The 27,740-nt window shown below is 36.9% G+C and overlaps 1 protein-coding gene across 1 annotated transcript; it reads left to right on the top strand.

Annotated features, from left to right (window-relative positions):
- LOC137724915 (endo-1,4-beta-xylanase 5-like) lies at positions 1-26,162 on the top strand. Its single transcript, XM_088693282.1, has 8 exons — positions 1-58; positions 531-577; positions 670-889; positions 995-1,158; positions 1,265-1,363; positions 1,444-2,232; positions 2,393-2,555; positions 25,897-26,162. Exons 1-8 carry the CDS (start codon positions 1-3, stop codon positions 26,097-26,099), a joined length of 1,743 nt encoding a protein of 580 aa, XP_088549408.1. The 3' UTR covers positions 26,100-26,162.
- Positions 26,163-27,740: the final 1,578 nt, after the last annotated feature.

The raw sequence follows: 27,740 nt of genomic DNA, 5'->3' as shown, positions 1-27,740 counted from the left end.
ATGAAGATTCGGGGCAAAAACATTCTGCTTGTGTTGTTATGGGCTTTCGCTTTTGCAGGTTTGCTTTGTATTTCTATCATCTTGTTATGAAAAATTGACTTTGAGCTTGTGTAAAGCTTCAGAATGAAGATTAAACGCTTATTGACACGGTCTCTCATTATCGTTAATTTTGGTGTTGATGTTGAATTCGTTTGGTGGGGCCCATTGACCGAGCCTTCTGGGGAGAATAGCTTCCCTGTCACCAATTTTATACAACCAGTTACACCTAAAAGGCACAATCGAGGTCAACGCACTTATAAGTTGTCCTAAGCAAGGGAACAATACTGCTATTGACGCTGATGAGCCATAACTTGTGCCTCAAGGCAAAACAGTACTGCTATTGTTTGATTCTGCTATCATAGGAGGATTTTTTATTTTGCATTTAAGCGATATCAAAATTATTACCTTGACAACATTACCTATGTATTTTAATTTTATTTCACCACAACATAATACGATGAACAACTAAACAATTGCTTTGTGCTTTACAGGGTTTGAAGTAAATTGCTTATCCTACGATTACACAGCCAGTATTGAGGCAAGTTTACCAACAATTGTTTTGTAAAGTTTACATAGAGATATCAATTAAATCTAACAAATTTGAGACCTCTCTTGTTCCTCTTGTTACAGTGTTTGGCAAAGCCTTACAAACCACAATATCGCGGAGGAATCATTGTAAACTCGGAACTAAATGATGGCCTGAAGGGATGGTCTGCTTTCGGCAATGCAAAAATACAACACCGACATTCAGAAGGCAACAAATTCATTGTGGCATATGGTAGAAACCAGCCACATGACAGTATTTCTCAGAAGACCTACTTGCATAGAAACAAGCTCTACACCTTCTCTGGTACTTACCCAATTACTCTCTTTTTTACTGATTAATGATATAATTATTAGTTAATTAACAAATCAGTCGATAATTGTACAATATATCTGGTTTGCGTTGGTGCAGCTTGGATACAAGTGAGTAGCGGTAGTGCTCCGGTGACAGCAATTTTCAAGACGAGTAGCGTATTTGTACATGCTGGTGCAATTGTAGCTGAATCCGGTTGCTGGTCCATGCTCAAGGGTGGCCTGACTGTCAATGCCACGGGTCCTGCCGAGCTCTACTTTGAGGTATTTGTTTTAGCTATTTGTATGACATTTACTGATTTTTTTTTATGTTACAATGAATTAGCACGTTAATCTCTTATAACTGACTATTGTTAAATTAATAATTCAGAGCAAGAACGCATCTGTTGGAATCTTTGTTGATAGCATCTCCTTACAACCATTCACTGAGAAGCAGTGGTATTCTCATCAACAACAAAGCATTGAGAAGGTGAGTTTGATCAGGCCATATAATTAATCGTTAAACAAGGCTAATTAAACACATATTAACTGGCTATACTCTTTTAAAAGATTCGTAAGACGAATGTGAGAGTTCGAGCAGTCGATGAGCAAGCAAATCCACTAGAAAATGCAACAATAACCATCCAACAAAGGGCTGCAGGCTTCCCTTTCGGTGTTGCAATCAACAAGAACATCTTAACCAACACGGCCTACCAAAACTGGTTCACTTCAAGGCCCTTCACAGTCACGACATTCGAAGATGAAATGAAATGGTACAGCACGGAGCCTTCTTGGGGCCGCGAGGACTACTCCGCCTCTGATGCCTTGCTTCAGTTTGCAAAACAACACAAGATTGCAGTCCGAGGCCACAACGTGTTCTGGGACGATCCTCATTACCAGCCCAGTTGGCTCAACTCCCTCTCTGGCCGACAATTCTCTGATGCCACGTACAAGAGGCTCAATTCTGTCATGGGAAGATACAAGGGACAAGTCATTGCTTGGGATGTTTGTAACGAAAATTTGCACTTTAACTTCTTTGAGAGTAAGATGGGTGCAAATGCTTCAGCTGAATTTTACAATTGGGCTAGTAAAGCCGATGGAACAACCACATTGTTTTTGAATGACTACAATACCATTGAGGAGAGTGGAGATCAAGATTCGACACCAGCTAAGTACCTTCAGAAGCTGCGAGACATACAAGGCTTTCCTGGTAACGAAAATGTGAAGATGGCGATTGGTCTCGAGTCACATTTCAACACTCCTAACATTCCTTACATTAGATCTTCTATTGATACTCTTGCTGCTGCAAAGGTGCCGATTTGGATTACAGAATTGGACGTCAGTAGTAGTCCCAATCAGGTAAAATACTGCGCCCTTCCAGTTTCTACCCATTGCATAATTGATTTTGCATTTGATACGCACTTTATTTATGTCACACGTGAAGGGAAGTATTGATTATATAAATAAAAATCACAATTTTGCGGATTTGCAAACTTTTATTTTTTGGTTGTATATGCAGGCATCATACTTGGAGCAGATTCTTAGGGAAGTGCATGCTCACCCTCAGATTCAAGGCATTGTGATTTGGTCCGCATGGAAACCTTGGGGCTGCTACAGGATGTGTTTGACGGACAACAATTTCAAGAACTTGCCCACCGGTGATGTTGTTGACAAGCTCTCACATGAGTTTGGTTTGACTTCTGACGAAATGTTTGGCACGACAGATGCTAATGGTTTCTTCGAGGCCTCCCTTTTCCAAGGCGACTACGAAGTGAAAATTACTCATCCTTTCGTAAACCCCACCTTGGTTTGGGGTTTGAATGTGGCACCATCTGTCGAGTCCCAGCAACAAATGCAGCTTCAAGTTGATGTTTTGAGTTTTGTTCACTAGGGAGTTCTGTTCATTTTTGTTTATTAGTAGGTCAATGCTAAGAAGACTATTTATTTAAAATATATTCTGTGACGTGGTTGGCAATTAATTTTTTTTTAGTTTCTGCTTAAAATTTACTGACTATAGTGTTTGTTCTCTTTTGTAATGAATGACAAAACATTTGTTCATTGCTGAGGCTACCTATGTATGGATGACAACGGATCGGTTTGGGGAAGAAAATGTTATATCCATTCTCATAACTACGAAAATTTACTATATTCATAATCGCAAATTAACCATCCGGTATTATCCATAACCATACCCACCGAATAATGGATTCCCCTTCGGTTAACAGTTACATCCATTTTCGTTAATACAAAAAATATATTCGTCCAATTGACGCATGATAATTTTGTAAATATTAATTTCATCATTAAATATTTGATGTATAAAATGATTTAATTAATGGATCTTGTGGAGCATAAAAATTAAAGCTAAACATTGATAATGTTGTTTGATCTTTGATATCTTCCATAAATACCATTAAATTCTCATAAATTCATATCAAAGCTTTTGAACTTTGCGACAAAATGCAATTCACACAATGCAATTTTGTATTCTCAAGGTAATAGGTTCGGTGAATAATGAATATACATATATTATATAATACTTTAATATTATATATAATTATAAGAAAGAATAACGAAAATGGCTTGTCCAGGATTGACTTTTTAGTATAAAAATATGGTTTTTCGTTAAAGTGAACATTACTGGAAGCTATTCATTAAAGTTCCCGTAATTATATTATATATTATTTGATTCCGGTACGGATGTAGATTGAGGACCCCTATAACCATATCCAAAACCATAACCAAATATTATTCACGGTTTTTCTCCATACCCAATTTATACCTGAATTTTCATACCTAAATTCAATCCATTCGGACGGTTATCCATGGTTATCAGGTTTAACGATTAGAATTGTTATCCTAACCTACGTAAGTACCTAGGGCACTTCTCGGATCAAATGGATTCGGATAGGACGAAAATACAAGGATTTCCAAATTGTTAAGAGATATACTGTATAAGTATGACGTGATTAGATACTCCGAAACAAGACTTTCCCCAAATTTGGGGGATAAAACGTGCAAAAAAATGTTAATAAAATGGCTACATTTTCTCTTATCAATTCCAATTTCTCACTCTTTGTAAGCACTCTGAAAGGTGCAAAAGAGAGTACAAAAACAGAGGTATTTTAAAATACCTCATTTTGTTTCAACAGTTTTCTTCTTCTTTTTTCTTCTTCTTGTGCCGGTCGAACTGACGACCCCGTGGACCTCATGTGAAACACAAAGCCACCAGGCCACAGACAGACCGGCAGTATCTCTGCTTTGCTTTATTCTATTTGTGGAGGAAAATACCAAAAAGGGTGGAATCGTCCCACTTTCCCTTGTGAATTTTGACTCTGTGTCTGTATTTTTGAAAATTCACAAGAGCTTGTAGCATTGAGTAGCTCGAAGCAATATCTGATGCAGCGAAATACTTACACTGGAGATATAACATCCTACCCATGTCCTGTAATTGATAGAAGTGTTGTTTACCATTGAGATTAGGTTAAGCTTTATGCTTTTAATGATTCCAATGGCTTGGAATACTTAAAAGTCCAAGTAGGATACTACAAAATACCCTTAATGAAAAGTCACCTATCTTGAGTGAGGAATATATGGATCGCTCTTATGAGAATTTTCTTAAGGGCTTAATTCTCTAAAGCACTCATGAGAAATCGGAAATTGTTCAGAGCTGAAATGAACACAATTGAGCAAACATGGAGTGTCTAGAGAGTATTGTGTGATTACTATTGTCTTGGTTTACACAAACGGCTAAACAGTTTAAAACATCACGTTCATTGATTAGCTAAGTAAATCCGATAGTAATTCACTATGGAAGGTTCAAAGCTAAAAGCTACCTGTCCCGATTTAGTACTTTTGCAATTGAATTCTCTCTCTAGTGTTTGCATTATAATTCCTATATAATATTGAGTCAATTTCCATTCGTGTGGAGGATGGTTAGAAAATTTAATAATAATAAATTATTATTATTATATTGATTTATTAGTTGAACAGAAATTATAAGTAGTGTCTTTTGGTGGAAAGACGTGTCTATTCAAATAAACAGTTGCACCTTTTAAATCTTCATAAATAGTCACTTGCTTTCCAAAGAAATATATGAAATTCTATACATAAGGAATCCCCCTATAATCTCATTTAACAACTTTTGCAATCACATATTCATTCATATAGTGCACTAATAATTATTAGAGAGTTTGTAGTGTCTCATTGAGTCCATATGAGGGGGTATTCAACACAATCGTGATCCATTGGAGCATTGTGAATCCAAATGTACCCGAGTGAGAATGCTGACCCTTAAACTTTGTTTATTTCAGATCAAGAACACATCAGTTGAGTTATGGTGCATCTCATTGCAACCATTCATCGAAAAGTAGTGGAAGCCTCATCAAGATCTAAGCATTACTAATGTGAGTTTACGGACATTAGATATACAAATAGATTAAACGTTAAACATTAACACTTGAACTCAATTAGTAATAAGTTACACACAAATTAATACCACTTTTGGAAGGTTCATACGAGCAATGTGAGAATCCAAGCAATTGATGCCCAAGGGAACCACTGGCAAATGCAACAATCTCCATTCAACAAAAATCTCTAAATTTCCCTTTTGGTTGTGCTATCACCAACTAGGTTAGTCAAATCACTCTCTCGGCTAAAGCTTTGGTTGACTACTTACAAGAGGCTAAATTCCATTATGAATAGATACAAGGGCCAACTCATCGCGTGGGATATCGTTAATGAAAATTTACATTTTAATTTCTTTGAAAGAGGGTTGGAGTTCTTTGTGCACTTCACGTTATCTCTCTTTCACACAATAGTGTGCCATATTAATTGGAATTTGACGATTAGAAATTATATAGATAGGAGGCCTAGATGGGTGGAGGTGTTAGGAGCCGTGGTGGTCCTGCAAAATTTGGGACTGGGGTTGGTTCTGGGTGTTGGTGGGTAGGCGCAGCTGTGTTGCTGGGGGTGGTTGTGCAGGTGGATTTTGGGGAAATTGTTGTTCAGCTGGGTTTCTGCACACTTCAACATAGTTGAATATCAAAGTGCGCGATGAACAAGACTATAATAATAAGAAAATTATTAAACAAATAAGAATGCCGAAATGGCTATGGAACTCCAAAAGTCTACATTACGTCTAATTTTGTTTTCATACTAAACTATAAGCTATATTTATATAGAGTAAAACCTAAAAACCCTAATTAAGATGGACTAGGCCCATATACTAAGAGCAAGTTCACCCCTCCACAACCCATCTCCTCTCCTCCCCCCCCTCCCCCCCCCCTCCCAAAAAAAAAAAAAAAACCCACTCCACCCCATCAAATTAGCTGAGCTTATGTGGAGGCCAGCCAACTACCTAGCCTAGAATAGACTGACCCAGTAACCGGCCCATCTGAAGTCAGGCTGATGCCAGCATAACGTTAGACAAGGGCATAAATTTTTTTTGCGCCAGGCTCTTGGGAAACACGCGCTGACACACCCCAACCCCGATATTCCCCAAATACCAAGGTAAGCACATGCTGGCTGACACCCAAGAGTGACGAAACCATTTTAAACATGCATACAAAAAAAATATATGCAATTAGAATGATTATACCAAAACAGGAACGTGTTCAGAGTATACAACTAATTAAGAATAATATGAAAGAGTTACTAGGAAAATGTACGAACAAGAGAATTATACCTGCACTGAGAAGACTCGAGGATACATATGCCAAAGTGTCCTGGCACTGGGATCATGTGCCTCGATCCTAATCCCTGAGGGGGCGCAAAAACCGAAAAGGTGAGTGGACCATAATTTATAATAATACTAATAGTACGAAAACCAATTTATTTTAGAACATACTAACCCCCTGTTTTGAAAACACATATATAATACTACATAGTAGATTTTATAAAAACCCTAGCATGCCATGTAAAACATCTATAAACCATATCTATGAGTACTCAATTAGGGGTATCATAGTCGCCCAAAGGCAATACCTGTCCATCACCCTAAGGTGAAGCTGAATAACCTGTCCATCACCCAAAGGTGAAGCTGAATAACCTGTCTATCACCCAAAGGTGAAGCTGTATAAAATAGCATACATCCACACCGACACTAGCCGTGGCTAGTGAAGCTGTCCGACACTGCTTTCGGTAATGAAGCTGGGGATATATAATACATCATATCTCACTCCTCCATCATCTATGTCCTATGGCCATAGACATCTATACCAGTGGTGTGCATATGTGCCGTATGATAACCCACTAGGTAGTACCAAAAACATATCTCCAAAACTCGTATCAAAATCCAGAGTTCGCTAGCTCAAACTTCATCTCATAAATCCAAGATAAATCGTATGCATGAAATCCATAAAATAATTCATGTTCGTAAAACCGTAAGCAAATCCAATAATTCAATACCTTTAATAAACTGTAATTTCGATAAATCAAACTATTTTGTAAACCATAATTATAAAAGTCCATAAAGCACATTATAAATCATATTTAAATCATGAAATATGGAATGCATGCTAGGCTAATATTTTATGAAAAACAAGTAAGTTTAGAAGCGGTCCACTCACAAGTTTTCCATTGCCCATAAGCCGCTCAAACTATCGAGAATAACATTGCTTCCCACCAACGCGCCTAAACACAATTAGAGACCTTTTAGTAAAACTATACCTGAACGATAGAATTTAGGAAAATGAACAGCGGATTCAGATTCGGCACGTCGAAAAACCTTCAAAGAGACCTTGGGTTTTTCCCCCACACGCTGCCACACATGGTGGCCGGCCACCCTGACTCGCCGGAAAATCGAACAACTCCAAAAATTCTCAAATTTTATAAGAATGAAGATCTTAATGAGAGAGGCAACTTTTATACCTAGGCCAAAGTCCAATTCGGCCGAGAAACACCCTAAATCGCCTTCGAACCGCCGAAAACCCTTGAATTGGGTGTTCTTGATTCGATTCCAAACAAGCTTTGACGCCTCAACCATTGCTTAGGCTTTGTTCCTGGGGTTAAGGGGAGTTCATTGGTGGTGGTAATTGGCTGAGTTAGCTTCACGATCACCAGATTTCTGCCGTGGCACCATCGGAACCGACGGGTTCTGTTCTTCATGAATTCAAAGCTAAACTCCATAAAATTTGGTTGGAAATGGAAAAAGGGAAGATGATGGTTAGTTTGTAGGGGGTGGCGAGGTTTGGATCGCTGGAAAACCAATGGAAAAGCGTCGGAAAGGTGGCGGTATGGGTCGGCTTCGATGGGGTATATGGGTTAGCCCGTTTCTTTCTTTTTCTTCTTCTCTCATTTTCCCTCATTTCCCTCTTTCTGATTGGTCCATTCCATTTCTTTTTCTCTCCCCATTGGCCCAACCTCCCTCATTTTTACTCCCCTTCTTTTCCTTTTATCTCTCTCATTTCTCTCCTCCACTCATCATCACAATCATCCACGTGGCTCGATCAGATTGCTCCATAAAATCTAGAGTCTTCTAGAGTGAAGGTTAAACTTACTAAAATGCCCCCGACTTTAAACGTATTTGCCTCGAAAGGCATTTTTGTAATTTCACATTTTAAAATTATAAAAACCATAATTTTTTGGGACGGATCGTTACACGCACAAGCGGGCTTGTGCTACATGCGCACCAAGGAACACGGGACTTGGGCCACATGGTGCAGCAATGGCCATTGGATTTTCAATGGCTAGTTTTCTGGACCGTTGGATTTCCCACGGTAAAAAAAATTTGTATTTGAAATATAACGGCCAGTGACGTGTCCAATTTTGGGCTGTTGGATTTCAATCTTTTTGAAATCCAATGGTCCATATTAATAATTTGAAAAAAAAAATTATAAAAATTATAAATAAAAAAAATGTTTAAAAATATAGAAAAGAATAATAATAAATTGTTTAAAAGATTAACTGTCACAACCCGACCTGGAATGTCCACTAGGACTCGGAATCAAGTTGTGCTGGCTGACATCTGGAAGGTGACGAATAAAGTGTGATAATGTATAAAATATGAAGAAATTAAAACCTAAAAGTGCTTAAGGACACAAGTGCGTGATGAGCGGGCCTGGACCCATTTCACACGTGATACAGAGTATAGGTATAGTACAGTAAGGTAAGATAATGATTATACCATCATAAGAAGACATCTGTACTGAATAGTGCCACCAATTCTCGTCGATACGGAACTCTGTTGCTAGAACCTGGAGGGGTGCAAAAATAGAAAATGTGAGTGAGCGAAACAAAACTTTTCAAATCAATTTCAATTACCAAAGGCAGTAACCCTTTATCGTAACACCTGTATAATATTTCAGAAAATAACAGGCGTGACTATAACTCAAAATAATAGTCTCACAATTATGCCATGTCAAATATCTCAATGAAATGCCATAAGTAATCCAGTTAAAATATAACAATGCCAGAGTATTACAACAATGAAATGGTATGTCAGTCGGATCCACCTATTGTGTCCTGTATGGCTCAACCAATAGTTCATCAACATGCTAGCCAATAGTTCAATAACATGCTAGCCAATAGTTCAATAACATGCTAGCCAATAGCTTATCAACATGCTAGCCAATATCTCATCAACATATTAGCCGGAGTCACCTTACGTGACCTGTACGGCTTATCCATATCTCATCAATCAATGCTAGCACATAAGTCGGAGTCACCTATAGTGACCTGTACGACTTATCCATATCACATCAATCAATGCTAGCATATAAGTCAGGAGTCACCTATAGTGACCTATACGACTTATCCATATCTCATCAATCAATGCTAGCATATAAGTCGGGAGTCACCTATAGTGACCTGTACAACTTATCAATATCTCATCAATCAATGCACGACTTATCCATATCTTATCAATCAATGCTAGCATATGAGTCAGGAGTCACCTATAGTGACCTGTACAACTTATCAATATCTCATCAATCAATGCTAGCATATAAGTCGGGAGTCACCTATAGTGACCTGTACGACTTATCAATATCTCATCAAACATCCCTACACAAGAGTCGGAACCACCTTTAGTGGTCTGTACAACAGAACTGGGTGTAAATAAGTACGCTCAAGTGCTATGATCATGTGAAGACTGTGTGAATAATCGCATGTCACCTACGAGTCGGAACCACTTATAGTGGTCTGTACAACAGGCTTGTGCACCAACCTTGAGTCCAAGGTGAGCGTAAGGTGTGGGAGGTGAACATCACGTGAAGGACTGTGCCTTGGCCACGGGCGGGAGCACTAACATCGGGGTGTAGGTTTATGAGCTTTCAATGCTTCTCAATATAACATGTACAACTCTTGGGCAACCAGTACGACAAGGTCGGAGTTGCCTAAAACATAAATGTAGTCATGCCATAACTCCATCATTTCAACTAATACCATAAACTCACATGAACTTACCTGTGTGTCCTGCATTCACCTTTGCACTTCAAAGCATTCACAATAATTATGTGCAGATAATCTACATATGAATATACCATGATGCAATCTAATACTCAACCATAACATAGTGTTCCCAAATATATATATACACAACATGTCGTGAAATGCATAATCTATAACGCCCCACTTCCAAACTATTTATTTTCGAGAATAATTATCGATGATATGCCCAACTAGACACTAGTTTAATTAACTATCATGACTTATGTTTCCTTACTTATTTTTCTTGATTTTTCATACATTGATTTATGACCAACATTTAACCACCAAATCATAAGGTTAAATCTCACATTTTCCACCAATGTCCCTCACATTACTCAATTCTCCAAATAAGGCTATTATCTCAATTATTTAGTCTCATTTATTATATGGCTGCATCTAACGTCTTGTTAGGCTGCCTACGTACCCTAAACAGGGATCAAACCATTCGTAGTTCGTACTAGTCCTCCAAAGCATTTACAATAATTATATGAAATATTCAATTTATAAACGTCTGTGGAGATGTCAATCTTATATATATATATATACCAAATGAGGCGGAACTAACAACAGCAGGCGGCAAAGCCGTCCATAGAATTTAAAGTGCGGAAGTAAAACATATAAAAACAAAGTAGCATATCAATATATTGAATTAAAAAGAATTCAGGTTGATTGAAAAGAAACATCCATGGATGACTGATAATAACATGAAAGGAAAGAATTAAATTAATCATAGAAGATAATTCCATGAAAATTATGAATTAAATGTAATGATGCAAATATATTTTGAAAATAAGTTTTATTGAAAACTTACTGCAATGCAGATTACAAACAGATGTTGCCTAATGGCAGATGAAACAAGTAAACCAGGTGGAGCTTGCAGGCATCCTTAATAATATAGGTATTACAAGTGTTTGGAAAATAATCTCTGTCCTTTGTGGATGAGCAGAGAGATGTTATTGAACTGAGCTATTGAGTTCTAAAAAACTATATCCCTCTTCTGAAGATGAGTCATTCTTATATAGAGCGAGGAGACTGAATGAGGCTTGCAAAATAGATCCGGGAATCCCGCTGTTTTCTGAAGAAGGCTGGCAAAGCTGTGTAATCACGTTGTTTCTTCTTCAAAAGCTGAATGAATAGTGAAGATGCTTTGTTTCTTTTACAAAAGTTAAATGAATAGTGACTTTTTTGTTTTTCACTGTTGATGATGCCTTTATTGTGGAATCACGTTGTTACTTTTACAAAAGCTGGATGAACAGTGACTTTTTTGTTTTTCACTGTTGAAGAATAGTGCCTTGTCTTGCGGAAGAAATGATAGCAGCTACTGCTGATGATGTTGTTTGGCTGACACAATCACATGGGCAAATAATGCAGTTCAAAAATCAAACGGATCTTGTACGTCTTGAAGGTCCACTTGATCAGCCCAATTGGCGGGAGGCTGAGACCCTGCATCAGAAGCGTCAGAGTCCGAGTCGGAACCTTTCTTTTTCTGGAGCATTGCTGCTTCGGCCATGAGTTGTTGGGCCAAGTCTAGAAGCTGGGAAGTCTTTGAAGATTTTTCTTTCTTCGAGCTAGAGGATTTGGCTGACTTGGTTTTTCCCTTGAGGGAGGAGGATGAACTAATGTCTGATAGAGATTGAACTGGTTCTTGAGCTTTCGGGAGTTCAGGAAATTGCTGAGTAACTGGCAAGGCCTGTGAAGAAGATGCAGCAATTGCTGGGGTTGAACTCTGGGGAAATTCTGCTCGAACTAGATCAATAATCTTTTGGTGGTTGAATTTGTCTAACCATTTTACCCACCGGGCCCTGAAAATTCCTCCATTGTCTAATTGGAAATTCCATTTGAAGATCCATGGAACTTTGTATTTGGCCATGAATAAAGAGAATAGGGAAACCCTGCTGTCAAAACGGCTGCGGTCAAAACCGGTCTTGAAACTATTGTTTAATGCTTGACGAAGGTCATCAGGGACAAGGGAAATATTTGGGCCATGAGTAGCCCACCAGTCTGGAAACCATGCTGGGAATCTTAATCTGAAACTTTTATCAAAGGTCACGAACCATGAATGACTAAAATCTTCCGTTGATGAAAAAAAATATTAGTCCAAGCTTGAATGTAATCATAATAATTATAATTGTTGTTCGGTATGAGAACATGCTGGGTGTGAAGGGGTTTGGTATGATAAAGGGGAAGACCCCAATCTTGCTCAATGAGAAATTTTCCAATATGAAGTGAATGGTATAAAATTTTATTTTGGTGAGTGGTGTTGTAGATTGGTTTAATAGCAATGCTTTCGGTTTCAGAGAGAATGGCCTGGTAGTATTTGAGGCTTTTGTATGGTGCTGCTGGGAGATAGTGAGAATTTGGGGGCAAAAGCAGTTTAGCAATGCGTTCTGGAGGTTGATTTTTATCAATGTCAAAAGGTATGCAAAAAAGCTTTTCAGTAGTGGGGTTTTGGATATATGGAGAAGTTTTAGCATAGCTAGGTGTTTTAGGTTGTGAAGGTGTTGGAGAACGTACTGAAGAGTAAGGATCATAAGGGGTGGCTAAGGCTGTTTGGTAAGTTGGTCGGATATTTCCTACTGTGGATCCTAGTGGAGTGAATCTGTTTGTAATGGCGAGGGCCGATGAAGAGTCGGGAATAGACTCTTGTTTTACTGGTGCTGGGGTTTGGGAAAGGGTGGCTGGGAGCCTTCGTTGCTGAGTAGGATTAGTACTCATTTTTCCCCTGCAAAAATTCTCTAGTCAGAAAATCTGGTATGCAATTCTGGCTGCCTTTAATGTATTCAATTTCAAAATCAAAAATACTTAATATGGCTTGCCAGCGTGCGAAAATTTGTTTTGATGCAATGTTTTGAACATCTTTTTGTAAAACATGTTTTGCAGATTTGCAATCAATACGAACTAAAAATTTTTGATTTAATAAATCATCTTGGAATTTGCTAATAAATAATACAATTGATAAAATCTCTTTTTTAATAGTACTATAGTTATGTTGAGCCGGATTTCAAATTCCTGAATGGAAACGAACAATTTGTTCAGGAGATTCGGAAGAAGTTTTCTGTTTGAGGATACCTCCATAACCGATATCGGAAGCGTCGGTTTCGACTATTTTGAGAGAGTCGGGAGTTGGAATGCCAAGGCAAGGCAAAGTCTTGACATGATTTTTGATCTGTTTGACAATGGAAGTATGATTTTGTGACCATGATGGAGGATTTTCTTTGTGACGATCAAACAAGGGTTTGCATTGTTGACGAAGATGAGGATAAAATTCTGAAACATAATTGAGAGATCCAAGGAATCGCTGAAGCTGGGTTTTATCAATAATTTGATCTGGAAATTTATCAGCAAACTGGATGACTCGATCAATTGGTTGAATGGTAGACCTGTAAATATGGTAACCTAAAAATCTAACTTTGGTTTGAAATAACTTAATCTTAGATGCCGAAACAACTAACACATTAGACCTAATGATCCTAGCAAATGCATGCAAATGCTTCCAATGTTCATCTATTGATTTTGAGAAAATTAAAACATCATCAATATAAACAATCGAAAAATGGTTGTATTGATTAAAAATCTCATTCATGATATTTTGAAATTCACTTGGTGCGTTTTTCAAGCCGAAAGGCATTACATTCCACTTATAGTGTCCGAAAGGAGTTACAAAAGCAGTCTTGTACTTGTCAGATTCATGAATTTGGATTTGCCAAAAGCCTGATTTCATATCAAATTTGGAAAAAACAGTTGCTTGGGAAAGTCTTTTTAACCAATCTCTTTTGTTAGGAATTGGATATCGGATCCATTCTAAAACATCATTCAAAGGTTTGTAGTTAATAACTAATCGTGGAACGCCGCGTTCTAATTCTGCATTTTTCTGGATATAAAAAGCAGAGCAAGACCATGGAGATTTGCTTTTACGGATAATTCCTTTTTCCAAAAGTTGATTAATTTCGGTTTTACAAAACTCTAAAACTTCTTGGTTCATTTGAATTGGTCGTGCTTTTGTGGGGATTTTTTATTCAACAAAATCTTTAATATAAGGTAATTTAACAATATGCTGTTTTCTATGCCAAAAAGCATTGGGGAGATCTGAACAGATTTCTTTAGTAAGCTTATTAGAAAACTGGGAAATAGAATCTAATAAAACTTTATTTGTGAGCTGTTCTTCAATTCTTTTGTGTCTAATTTCGTCTTGTAAAAATGCAATTTGCTGGGATTTTGCAGTAATCTGGTTGAGGGTTTTTGAAACATTATCTTTTTGAAGTTGTTTTAACTTTTTAAGATCTGTTTCCATGCAAAATTCAAAAGTAATTTTTTGGCCAAAAACCTTGGTAGAAATGCAGTTATGATGAACTTTGAAAGGATAGATTAATGCAATGAAAGGGAGTCCCAAAATGACTGGATCAGAAATATTCTTGATCAAAACAAATGGAGTTTTAAAACAAACATTTTGTTGACAAACGTGTGCTTTGAGAATTTCATAGTTTAATTTCATCGGGAATTGATTTGCAGCGCTAAGTGTTTCCGTAAACTTGTGAAAATATTTAGTAGGTATTAACCCTTCTTGAATGCAATTTAAATCTGCACCTGAATCAATTAAAGCGATGGTTTCTAAATGAAAATCTTCGATTACTATCGTAACTTTAGAATACCATTTTCGAATTCTTATTTTGTCTAAAAGACTTAAAACAAAATATTTTGAAGAAGAAGATTTAGTTGAGTGAGCGTCGGAATCGGAGTTTGAAGAAGAATTACCTTGTTCTTCTACGAGCGCTTGTGTACGTACTCTACTGAGATGTGAACGAATTTCAGTGTTCTCTGATTTTAAAAACTTAATTTCTGATTTAATTTGATTAATTTCTTTTTGTAAATCCTTGATGGTTAAATCCTTTTTTGGTTTATTAAATCTTTCTAAAGTAGTGCTAAGAGAAATCTTTTGAGAAGAATTTTGGCTAGTGCTAGGTTCATGAGAAGAAATCAAATTTTTAAGTTTTTTCAAATAAAAAGATTTCAAATCAGGGTCATCGACTTTACTAATTAATTCCATTAAAAACTCTTCTTGTTCTTCTTGCTTATTAAGCACTGAAATTTTATTGCAACAAGTGTCCGTGCACCCAAACTTAATGTTTGGCGAGGAGACGTCACTAGAACTGCTAGAGTCGGGGATGGAAAAATCGGGATTTTTATCAGATTGACTAGAGTCGGTATTTCTAATTTCTAAAGCCTGAATAAGCTGAACCTTTTCTTCTTCAGAGATTTTTAGTTGGTTAATAACCTTTTTAACTCTACATTCATTTGCATAATGACCAAATTTGCCACATTTGTAGGATTTTCCCTTTTTATTCTGAAAATCCTTTTTAGACTTTCGAAAAGATTTTTTGTTTGAAGATGGTTTTTCATAAAATTTATTTGTTTGAAAAGGTTTGTTGGAAGATCTTTTGCTTTTATAAAATATGGATTGATGTTTAGAAAAGTTGCTGGTTTGTTGGGCTTTTTTCTTTTTACTCGAAGGAGCAATTGGAGGTAAACCATATTGTTCACAAAATGTTCCAAGTTCGTATTTAGCAATAGATTTATCTTTATGAACTTGTTTTGAAATCTTCATGTCAATACACATTTTCAATCCTTCCTTTTGTATAACATTAACTATGTTACCATAAGTAAGGGTATGATAAGGTATGACACCTTCTTCGTTTACTAAAACATTTCGAATTTTGTGAGCAAAAAGATTTGGTAAACCATTGATAAATTTTTCTTTCCAAAAAGGTTGATTACTATCTTCCCGAAGCATAACTCTGGATATGAAAACATCTTTATACCATCTGAAATCACTTAAGGCTGGACACCTTAAATTACTCAGTTGGTCGTGAATACGTGTAGTAACGTTGCTGGGTGTTCCTATAAAGTGTTCTATAATCGTATAAAGTAAAGTATTTACTCCGTCGGGTATTCCCTGTCCTATCGTTTCGTCAAAAATGGGAAAGTCTTCCTCATCTTTTTTGACCGCAAAGCGTATTTCATCTCTGGACTGAGAAGTTAAGTGCTTCTCCCACCAGGAATGAAGCATTCCAGTGAAGCCAGTGACGAGGAGATCAACGATTTGTATCTGTGTAAAATTGTGATTTGAAATATAGCTATTGGCAACCATGGACATGTGTTGAAGTTTGTTCAAAAGTTCTTGTTCTGACAAGCCATCTATATTCCATTCATAGAGTTTGTCAGCTGAAACCGAAAATTGATTTTGGATATTTCGTTCTTCAAATTGTAGGTCAGGAGGAGTTGGCCTGGGATACCAGTTTTTTGTAAGAGAAGTAGGGTTGACCGAATAAGTACGAATACGTTTTAAATCAAAGGTTGGTTGAAGATCAATGTTTTGAAAAACATTTTCAATATTTTGAATAGCAGAACTAGTTTCTGTGTCCTGAGAAGAATCTGGATCAGATGTGTTTTCTTTTTCGACAGAAACATCATTGTTTTGCAAAACATTAACAACTTTTTCTTTTTTGAGCTCAGTGAGCATGATCAATTTTTTGTAAAGTAGTCATAGATTTTAAAGCAGTGGAACTTGAAGAAGTATCAGTAAAATTTATTAAAGGTTTTTATTTTTGAAAAGATTTTGGTTGAGATAATTTGTCAATTTTGGTTTCAATTTTGTCTAACTGTTTTCCAATAGTATGAAGACTTTGGTTTGTAAAATTATTCTGTTCAATGACAGGTTTAAAACCAGAATCCTCTTTTGGAATTTTGAAAGGAGTTGCAGGAATGTTGGTATTACCAGTGGAGATCAAAATAGTTTCTTTGGGAGGATGACTGGAAGAAATTAAAGTTTTGTCTTCCTTAACCCAATTTTCTTTGGTAACAACTGTAACTTTATTTTTGGTTTCATAATGTTTTTCAATGAAATCGAAGAAAGATATTTTAAATTGGTGTTGTTCTACAAAAGCTTTCCATTTAGCATAAATGGCTAGCTTTTCTTCATCACAATACTTTTTTCGAAAAATATTTCTTTTGGGGATGTTTTCCTCAGAAGCGATGTCAGCTTTAAGCTTCCTCCATCGGATTTTATATGGTTTATTTAAAACCAGTAATTGGTGATTCACCGATGTTGTTTCAAAATCAGAAGCAGTTGGAGAAGTGGGTTCTTCTTGGTTTGGAGGATGATAAACAGGATGTGCAACTTGTGAAGAAGTGTCGACAGACTTTAATTTGAGCAAATCATTGATTAAATCTTGTTGTGCAGCTTCCTGCTCTTTTAACTTTTTGTTTACTAACGATTTGATCAAATCTTGATCTCGACCCAATCTATCGGTTGACGTGGATCTAGAAAAAGACTGTCTGCTAGGAGTAAATGATTTATGTGAATATACCGATTCACAAGATTTTCTTGCTGGTCTATCAAAATTGATTTTTACAGTGCCGTCAAAATATTGTTCAATGTTGTCAAGATTAACAAGACTGTTTTGGACGGAAACCGGCTTACTTTCATTAATTAAACACCAATCTGAAGGGAGGCTGATGTCTGACCACCTAATGGTTCTTGGTACTCTTATGTTTGCGCTTTCTTGGGTTGTTTGGATCAAAAGAGTGTGGTCGCGAGGACTTTTGTTCAAAGCTTGAAAATTCATGTTTGTGCCAGTGACTTTGTAATAAATTCTAAAAATAAGTGCCAAAGGTTGTGTTCCTTCCAGAACTTGGTACCCGGAGGTTTTGATATTAAGAGTAAGAGCTTTTAAAACATGTGGATCTAAAAGACTTATTGTGAGATCGGGAAAGCAATCAAAATGGATAGGTCCGTTGTAAAGACTAGATTCGATCATTCCGAGTATGCTATCGTTGAAATCAGTAAATCTAGCGTCGCGTAGACATAAAAGGATAGAAGTGTTAAGACCTTTTCGTGTTAATGGTTTAACTGCGATTTGAACTAAACCAATATGAAGATAGTTATGACCATTTTTACGATGCGCTTTGATTTGTTCTAGGGAAAATAATTGACAAGTCTCATGTTCTTTGCTAAGAGCATAAGTCTTCTCAACTGTTTTGACGTGATGTTCTGATTTAAAAGAGGTCAAAGACCATTTTTTCTTGTAAATATTTTGGGTTGAAACTTTTGGAATGTTCCAGTCAGAAAAATCAATACTTTCGTCTGTTTGAAAATCCAGTTTTTATTCTTCATTGACAATGTCAGGTATAGTTCCTAAGTTGGATCTAGAGCTAGTGCTGGCCATTGAATTAGATCTAAATAATCTACTCATGATATATATATATATATATATATATATAGACGATAGAAGGGAAAAGACCCACTCAACTGTAGTCTACGATATGGTTCTCTAGCACGCACCACGAGGCGTCCCGACCGATAAGCGCCTAGAACAATTATCGAATCACATCTCAGAACTCTTATCAATAGAATACGTAATTCACATAAAACACATCCTTAAGGACATTCTAAAATAATTTGAGGCTCATTGATCACAAGTTAACCGTCAATCGAAGATCAACGGTAGGGTCTATAACCATGTATAACTCGATCCAGAAGATCCGCATATTAGATTTCCAATCTGTAACTTCCAGAGATCCACATTATGCTTATAGAATAACATACTAAAATTTCATTACGATCCAACGGTCGGATCTCCTCTAATTGGATTCCCGCACATTTATTTTACGAACTTACAAATCCAAGTCAGAAAGATCCGTACATTAGATTCCCGATCCGTAAATTTCTAATATCCTCAAATATTACATACTATAATGTATTAAAATTTGATGACGATCCAACGGTCAAATCGTCAATTCATGCAAGGACCTTGTGGTGGCCAACTAGGTGATCAATTACGAATTTTCATTAAAACATTAAAATTTCACTAAGTGAATGACAAATATGGAATCGGGTCGTCAAAATTAGCCTAAAATGGTCATGTGGGGTCTCGGCCCACGCACCACTGCGCATGGTGGCTGGCCGCCACGGTTCGCCGGAAAAATTCAACTATCTCTAAAATTCTCAAATTTCACATAAATGAAGATCTCAATTAGAGGAACAACTGTTATACTTGCCACGAAGTCCAAAAGTGGACGGAAGATGGTCAATTTTGCCCACGAAGCCGGCGGGTGCCTAAAGCTTCCCAGTGTCGATTCATTGTCTACGATGGTCCAACGGGGTCAAGGTTGGTTGGGTTTTGCTCCTGGGATGATGGGCTACAAAGCCCAAGTGGTGGCATCAGTTTTCGACTTTGCCGATTTGCCGGAAAATAAAAAAGGGTGGGCGGAGCATCGTGAGAACTGTTAACTTTCATGGCCTCAAACCGCCACATATAGAGGTTAATCAAGGTGGATTTTGTAGAGGGAATATGAGCTTCAAGATGGCGGTGGTGGCGTCGAAAAACTCCATAGGAGTTGGCTGGAATCGGCCTTAGAAGTTGGGTGGTCGCGGTGGTGGTGTGCACGGGAAAGCTAGGAGCTTTCTCCCTGTTTTTTTTATTTTTTATTTTATTTTTCCTTTTCTTCTCTCCTTCTCATTGGTCAATCCTTCTTTTCTTTTGATTGGTCCCTTTTCTTCCCTTAAAAACCGATTGGCTTCCTTCCCACAAATGAGAGCTCAAATTATTTAACTAACTTTAAATAATAAATTTCAAACATCTGTAACTATACCGTTATGATCTGGACTCACAAACGGCTTTCGCCTATGCATTCGTACCAACGAGTACTATGAGGATATGCTAAAAGAATAAGTCCCACATCTCTCAAACCGATGGTCAATGGAAGTCAAAATGCTTGCCTCCAGGGCATTTTCCTAAATTCATGCTCTTAAAATTAATAAAAACGTAAAATTAGGGACGGGTTGTCACAATAAAATTTTGGCGTGGTCGGGGCCCAAAGTGGACAATATCGTGCTATGTGGGCCCGGGATGTGGTGGGCCCCAAGTCGGAATGTGACATTAACTAACTTAATAATTTTTTTAATTATTTTATAAAAAAAAAATTAATAATATTTTAATACGAATTGACTAGGCAGTTGAGGGGTGAAAATGCATTTAGGCAGTTACTATTCATTGTAGTCAATTACTATTCATTTGGGTGGATTGAATTGACTCTTGACTATGGGTTTTTAGGGGTGGAGTTGCTCTGAACTAACAAGCAAACTCAAACAATCATAAAAAACTAAAATTTTCCACCACCCTCTGTCAATCATGGCAGTATAAGACATGGGTTTGCAAACAAGTAGATGTGGACTGGCTCCGTTAGGTAAATTGGCATGCAAACTTGACTGGACTTGACTTGACTCGGTAATTGAGAAATAAACATATGAGTGCTCCTGCCACTAAATGGACGAGATTTCCATATCACAAGTGCACAAACAAAACTGAAACAAAATACTATACTCGAGTGGTCACAGGTCCAAGCACTCGAGTGACGATTATAAAACAATCCAAAACCAGGGGTGGTTCGGTATGGATCCCATACCAAAAATGGGATTCCGAATCCCAAATCGAAATTTTTTGGGACAAGAATTTGAAGATCAATCCTAAACCGAAATTTCGGTATTCCCAATTTTCAAGATTTTCGAAATGTTTTCGGGATGGATCAGGTCTAGATTTTGGGTTTTGGGCAGAAATTTGAGAGTTTTGGGTTGTGGGCTAAAATTTGGGCTTTTGGCTTGAAATTTTGTTGCCTAATTTCATATCAATTAAAATTTAAGCTTTTTACCTATTAACAATTTGAAATTTCATATCAATTCATTCTTACTACGTCAAATTTGATGTTCCAAAGTTCCAAACTACTTAATTTCATACTTTTAGTTCTAACATAGTCTACTATGAAACTATTTAAGTTCAACACCATGCAACCAAAATAAATATATATATATTTTCGGTTCGAGATTCCTGAACTATTGAATATGTAATCACAATTTCAGTGCCGAAAAGTTCGAGATCGGTTCAATATTGATCCCGGTTCGGTATTATCGATTTCGGAATTTTTCGGTATGATATCAGATTTTTTTTTTCTTTTGTTTGGTTTGGAATTTTAGGAAAAAAATTACAGCCCTCTCCAAAACATGCCAACACCAACAATAAAAGATTTCAACAACAGGCCACATTGCTTGTTTGGGCCTCTCAGAAACTCAAAACCTAACAAAGTTTCTCCTTGCCCGTGTGGGCTTATCTCAGTTTTTTTTTTTTTAATCTTTTTTTTTTCTTTTCCTTTTTCTTTTTTTAATTTTTTAATTTTTAATTTTTACTCTTTTTTCCTTTTCTCTGTTTTTTTTTTTTTTTTTTCATTTTTTTTTTTCTGGGCAGTGGTTTTCTCCATAATGAACAAAACAAGTGAGCGACAGAGACGGGTACAGTGATGCAGCCGGATCTAGTACGACGTGATAGAGACGGGTCAGATGCGGAGGTTAAATTGCATCAGATGCAGCAACGGGTTGAGCAGCACATTGAATTGAATCTGGGGGAGCAGCTGGCGGGTCAGGGGTTCAGGTATGAAGGAATCTGGGCGTGGTGCGACTTCTGAGCAAATAGAGAAGATTAAATCCCGAATGATCAACTTTGATATCAAGTTGAATATAAAGTGTGCGATGAACAAGACTATAAATAATAAGAATATTATTAAACAAACAAGAATGCCAAAACGGTTACAAAACTCCCAAAATACTACATTGTGTTTATCTTGTTATTCATACTAAACTAAAAACCTTAATTCGGATGGACTAGAGTCATATACTAAACTATCAAGCAAACCCAAATAATTATAAAATACTAATATTTTCGAACACATGTTGATTGGAGTTTTTTAATATACAATTTTCTAATAGTCAGAAAAAATAAAAAAATAATTTAAAATACTAAGGTTAATTGCGACGCCTCTCGGACAAAGGGGTCAAAAATCATGGGCCTTGAGTTTTGTTAGGGACACTAAAACCAAATCCAAATGTTACTTACTCACTAAATAACGTGTCAATGTTTGTCCAAATTTAACAATTTGATGAATAAGTTTAGTAACTCTAACGTTATTATAGTGAATCCATGTACGATTCTAGTTGAGCTTGGAATACATGGCATGCTAACAAGCTTAATTATTTGTTTCTATGGTCAGGCATTGTACCTGGAGCAGATACTGAGGGAGACATATGCTCACCCTCACATTCAAGGAATTGTTATGTGCACTGGACCGCGGAAAAGGGATGTTACAGAATGTGCTTAACAGATAACATTAATTTCAAAAGCTTGCCCACCATAGGTTTTCAAAAAAAAAAAAAAAAAAAAAAAAAAAAAAAAACTTGCCCACCATGGTTGTTGTCGATAAGTTACTCCATGAAAGGGGATTATTGAAGGGCTTGACTTCGGGCACAACCGACGCTAATGGTTTCTTCGAGGCCTCCCTCTCCCATGACGATCATGAAGTCAAATGCCTCCCACATCTAACTCTCCTCTTGATTTCTATTTCTCTTGGGATATTTCTTTATTTTCGGTTTTAATTGATCAACAAATGGTGTTAAGTAATTTCAGTTTAACACAATTAAAAACTGAATAAGAGCAGAGAAGTATGTGACTCTATTCTCGGAAAAGTAATTTTATTTCTTTTATGTTTTTGCTTGTTATTTTTTTCTTCTATTATTTGTCATCTTGTTCTTTAACGAAAATACACTCATGGATTATAATTCTATTTTTCAAATCAGTTGCCATTTTTGGGGTTTTTTTTTTTGTCCATTTGTTTTTATCAAAGCCTTGTTTCCCCAAACAGGCCTCTTTGCTTGATGAAAGTAAGGATTGAAAACGGAATGGCAAAAAGTAGTATTCAAATAAGATTTATATTCTTCCAGTAGATGCCTATATAAGGATTGAAAACGGAATAGCAAAAAGTAGTATCCAAATAAGATTTATATATCAACACAATCGAGAGAAAACAAATAAAATCAAAGCTGTTTATTCGACTGGAGAGTGAGTACATTAGGGTTTAAGGCAATGGCAAGATCAAATGAAGAGTTCTTTTCTCAAAGTCAAAAGCGTTTTGCACCGTTAAGTGGCTTTTCAGAAGAAGATGAAGAACCCATCTGGTTCAGGTGCAACAGACCACGGCTGATTCATGACGTTTCTCGAAGGCCTGCAGCATGCAGGTCCGAAAGTGAAGAACTTCACCACAAAAGTCAAGAAGAAGATGAAGAAATCGAAGACGATGATCATATGGCAGACAAAGAGCCAATTAATAATGAGCCACATGTTGGGAAAAACTTAAGAGTACACAACTCTAACACAAGTGTTGAAGAGACAACACAAGTAAACAAATTACTTGTATTACACTCACAAAAGATTACAACACACAAACTATCAAGGACACACTTGAGAAGTTATGACACTCACTCACTTTCTAGAGACAAACTCTAGACCACTCACACTCCTACAAGACTACTCTTGCTTCTCACTCTCACTTGGCTCTCTCTTACTTCTTTTTCTTGCTTGGTTGGTTGATCACTTCTTCGTTACAAGCTTACTTGATTACATAGCAGATACGCGCTCGCGCGCGCGCGCACACACACCTATTTCTAGGCATGTTTGCCGACTTCACTAGCACTTTCTAGTGCATGTTCATGCACACACTGCACCGACCTATGGCTTTGCAATATCCATACAATACCACAAGCTGGTAGAACTTTGTAGCTTATTATGCATGCCCACCGACTTAACATGCAGATTTGAACTAGAATGGTCTAGTTCATTTGCAGCTGGAAAAAGTCCTCTAGAAGCTTCTGCCTTCCAAGCTTGCTGCTTGTATTTGCTAGACTTTTCTAGAATCCAAACACCAATTGGGCTGGCGTTGATCTTCAACACCACAAGTAGTACATGATGGGTCTGATAATATTGTCGTAACCCTTACCAACCCACAAGTGTTTGATTGTTCAATTTGCTATGAACCCTTGACCATCCCTGTCTTTCGATGTGGCAAAAATGGTTACTTAGCCTGCGTTTCCTGCTGCTCCAAAAGTAAAAATAAATGTCTATGCCACTCATGCTCCGGGTCAGTTGGCTTTGATCGTTGTCGGGGAATCGAGAAGGCTTTCTAATCAATTGCAAGATCATGCCCAAACGTACATTATGGATGTAAAGAATCTGTGACATACCATCTAAGAAGTGCACATCAAAAGGCATGAGTGTACTCACCTTGCTCATGTCCCCATCTAGGCTGTACCTATCGCTCTTCAGCCGAGAAGTTATACCCACAATTCAGCAGGGCGCACGAGGGATCCGCTGCAACAAGATTCGAGTATAACCGCAGATTTTCCGTTATGTTAAATCTTTCTGACACCTTACTTGTTCTCCATGAAAAGAAAGATGGCACATTATTTGTCCTCGCGAACTATCCTATGGAAGATCTAGGATATGCGGTGATGGTTACCTGTGTTCAATCAGCATTCTTGGAAGGCTTCTACTATGATCTTGTGGTAAAAAGCAATGGAAATTCTCTCATATTAGAGTCTTTCACCAAGAGCATCCCGCGCCAGCAGGTACTTAGTGATGATAGCCGGCCTCCTGAAACAGGTTTCCTTTTAATCCCAAGTGATTTTATCAGCTCTGGACGCCAGCTCAAGATGAATCTCTGCATATGGGCATAAAGGGTAACTGTCCTTCATGTTGCTTAAAAATAGTTTAAGTATCCTCGCGTTTAATTAACATGGGATTAAGATTTCTTGGTACCAGATACCAATGTAATTACAGTTTATGATGTACGGATTTCATTGTTTTCCTACAATTATTAGTTGGTTATGTTGCTATACATTGCGAGCGAACATACACACACACACACACACACACACACAAATATATATATATATTTGTGTGCTTCATCTGCGGGCCAACATGAAGAACTCAGAATTTTGATGAATAAAAACAAACATAACCATTGATGTTGCTAAACATAAGTCTGACAATCGACCCAAAAATAAAGTCACAAGTCGTACACAGTTAAATATATAGAGAAGTTCAACTTGGAAATTTCTCTAAGTTGTAGGATGTAGAGCAAAAAATAATTCAAAAAATCTACAAGACGACAAAAATAATCCACAAAATCCAGAAGACAAAAACAAGAATGCCCTCATTACCGTAGCTCAGCAGCCCTAGAGGTCTAAGCAGCTTGACTACCTCAAAGCAGACATTAAAGATATGATTAATTATAAGGAAAACTAATGAAAAAAGCTTGAAAACTTTGAGTTTTAATGATAAGGACAAAATAAAGGGTAAAGTGAATAGTATCAGGATTGACTTTTTAGTGTAAAAATGTGGTTTTTCATTAAAGTGAACATGGACTTTTCGTTAAAACTCCCTTAATTATATTCCCAATTGAAGATAAACTTTATTAAGTAAGGAATCCCTATCACAATCAATCATTGATATGCTTCCATCATCATCCCAAGATATTATTTCCTAATTAATATCTTGGGAATATTATTTTCTCGTTCATTCAACGGATGACACACACCGGATGCTGCCATGTGTAGGGCAAAACCATAACCCTATGGTCGGCCACTCTACCCTATAAATACATCCATCTCTAGCAATTTCCACTACTTGGCTACTGGTAATGTTGTTGACAAGCTGCTACATGAATGGGGTTTGAGAGCTGGCATGGCTTCTTCTGGCACGACAGATGCTAATGGTTTCTTTGAGGCCTCTCTCCCGCATGGTGATTACAAAGTGAAAATCACCCGGCCATCAGTGGAGACCAATTCGTCCCTAATTCAAACACTGAATGTGGCACCAACTACTGCGTCCCACCAACGTTTGCAGCTCCAACTTTCTGTTTGAGTTTTATTCTATTATGCCTTTTGTTGACGTTTTAGTGCAAGTTTTATGCTCTTGCATTTTGTGTTGTTAATGTTATCTCCTTAATAACTAATTGATTATGTTCTTATATACCTTTGTGACTATATATGTTATTGATTACTTTAGATGCGGGTCATCATGGAACCGAAAAAATGTATTCTTAATTTGCTATGGTCGTCATCGCCCTAATACCGAGTGAACCTTTTTAAGAACAGAAAAAATTACAACAGCAGCATTACCTTCGACCTCAAGAAAAAAAAACACAAGTCCATGTCCTTGATTAGAAACTTTCTGTCCATCTGAGTGAAAATTTCCGTGTTCTAAGCTAAAAAAAAAATAGTTGGAACTATCAGGGCAACCAACAGGTCTCCTTACGCAGTTATGACAACAGAAATTTTGACACATTGATTGACGTCTTGAAGGCATGCTGATGAAGCTACCATGGTATTTCTTCTTTTCAAGTTAACTACCTCTCTCTACATTTCACCATAAGGGTTTATGGTGTAGTTGGAGCTTAAGATAATGCCTTACGAAGAACATTAAAGCCCTGGAGTCTGTATATTTTCACAGATCCTTGTTTGCTGTACTAGTGGTACACGAAGCTAGCATGATGAAAATCCACTTCGAGATAATGGCAAGGCACTTTATCTCCCTGAAAAGTGGGATTTGCATGCCTTAAAAAATAATCCAAAACAATAATTAACAATCTCTCTTACGGTTCTCCTGTTAAATTTTAATGGAACTGCTCAACTCAACCCCAAACGTGCAAGTGATCCACTATGAAAACTATGAATTGTTGTGTTCAGTCATGTCAGGTAGTGCTGTATCCTTTTTTTTTTTTTTTCTTTTTTTTTGGGGGTCAAAGTCAGGTAGTGCTATATCATTGATTAAGTGGTGTATTCAATTGAGATTTTAAACACTCGTGATCGAGTTAAAAATTCAAAGATTTTGAAAGAATTCAATTGATTTCTATAAATTCCATGCATGTGAATATTTCAAGTGAATTCTATGTTCAATTGATTTCCATAGATTTCATGCATGTGAATATTTCAAGTGAATTCTATTTGGATTTCAATAGAGTTTGTGAGACTTTTAATATTAATAATTTACTTGATTTCTATGGATTCTCATGGATTTTATTCTTGTCCATTAAATGTGATCGAAAGTTGAGGTTCTACCATAAAACTAATTGACCATATAAAGAGTAGTGTAATTACGTATAAGCACATGTAAGGTCTTGTTTTCCTGATGTGGGATTGATACTCTCAACACGTCCCTCACGTGTGGTGAAGTTTCAAGTCTAGCACATGGGCAATACAAGTTGGGTGACATAGAGCACATGTGGCCGCTAGGCTTCACACGTAGGACAATTTGTTCTGATACTACAAAAAAAGTTGAAGTTCCACCACAAAATGGAGGAAGTCTTAACGAAACACTCTTAATACTGTTTACTTTTAATGTTAATGACATTTTTACTCTAAAAAGTCACTCCTGGTACTATTCACTTACAATACCTTCTTGTCATTTTGGTTAAAACTCAAGGTTTTCAAGTTCTTTTCATTAGTTTTTCTTAAAATCAATTGGCTATATGAAAAGTAACATAATTACTTATAAACACACGAA

Source organism: Pyrus communis, chromosome 5 (assembly GCF_041283825.1).
Source record: "Pyrus communis isolate YQ-2024b chromosome 5, ASM4128382v1, whole genome shotgun sequence".
NCBI classification, from domain to species: Eukaryota; Viridiplantae; Streptophyta; class Magnoliopsida; order Rosales; family Rosaceae; genus Pyrus; species Pyrus communis.
The sequence above is the reverse complement of the archived record's forward strand: the minus strand, read 5'-3'. Positions and strand labels throughout refer to the sequence as shown.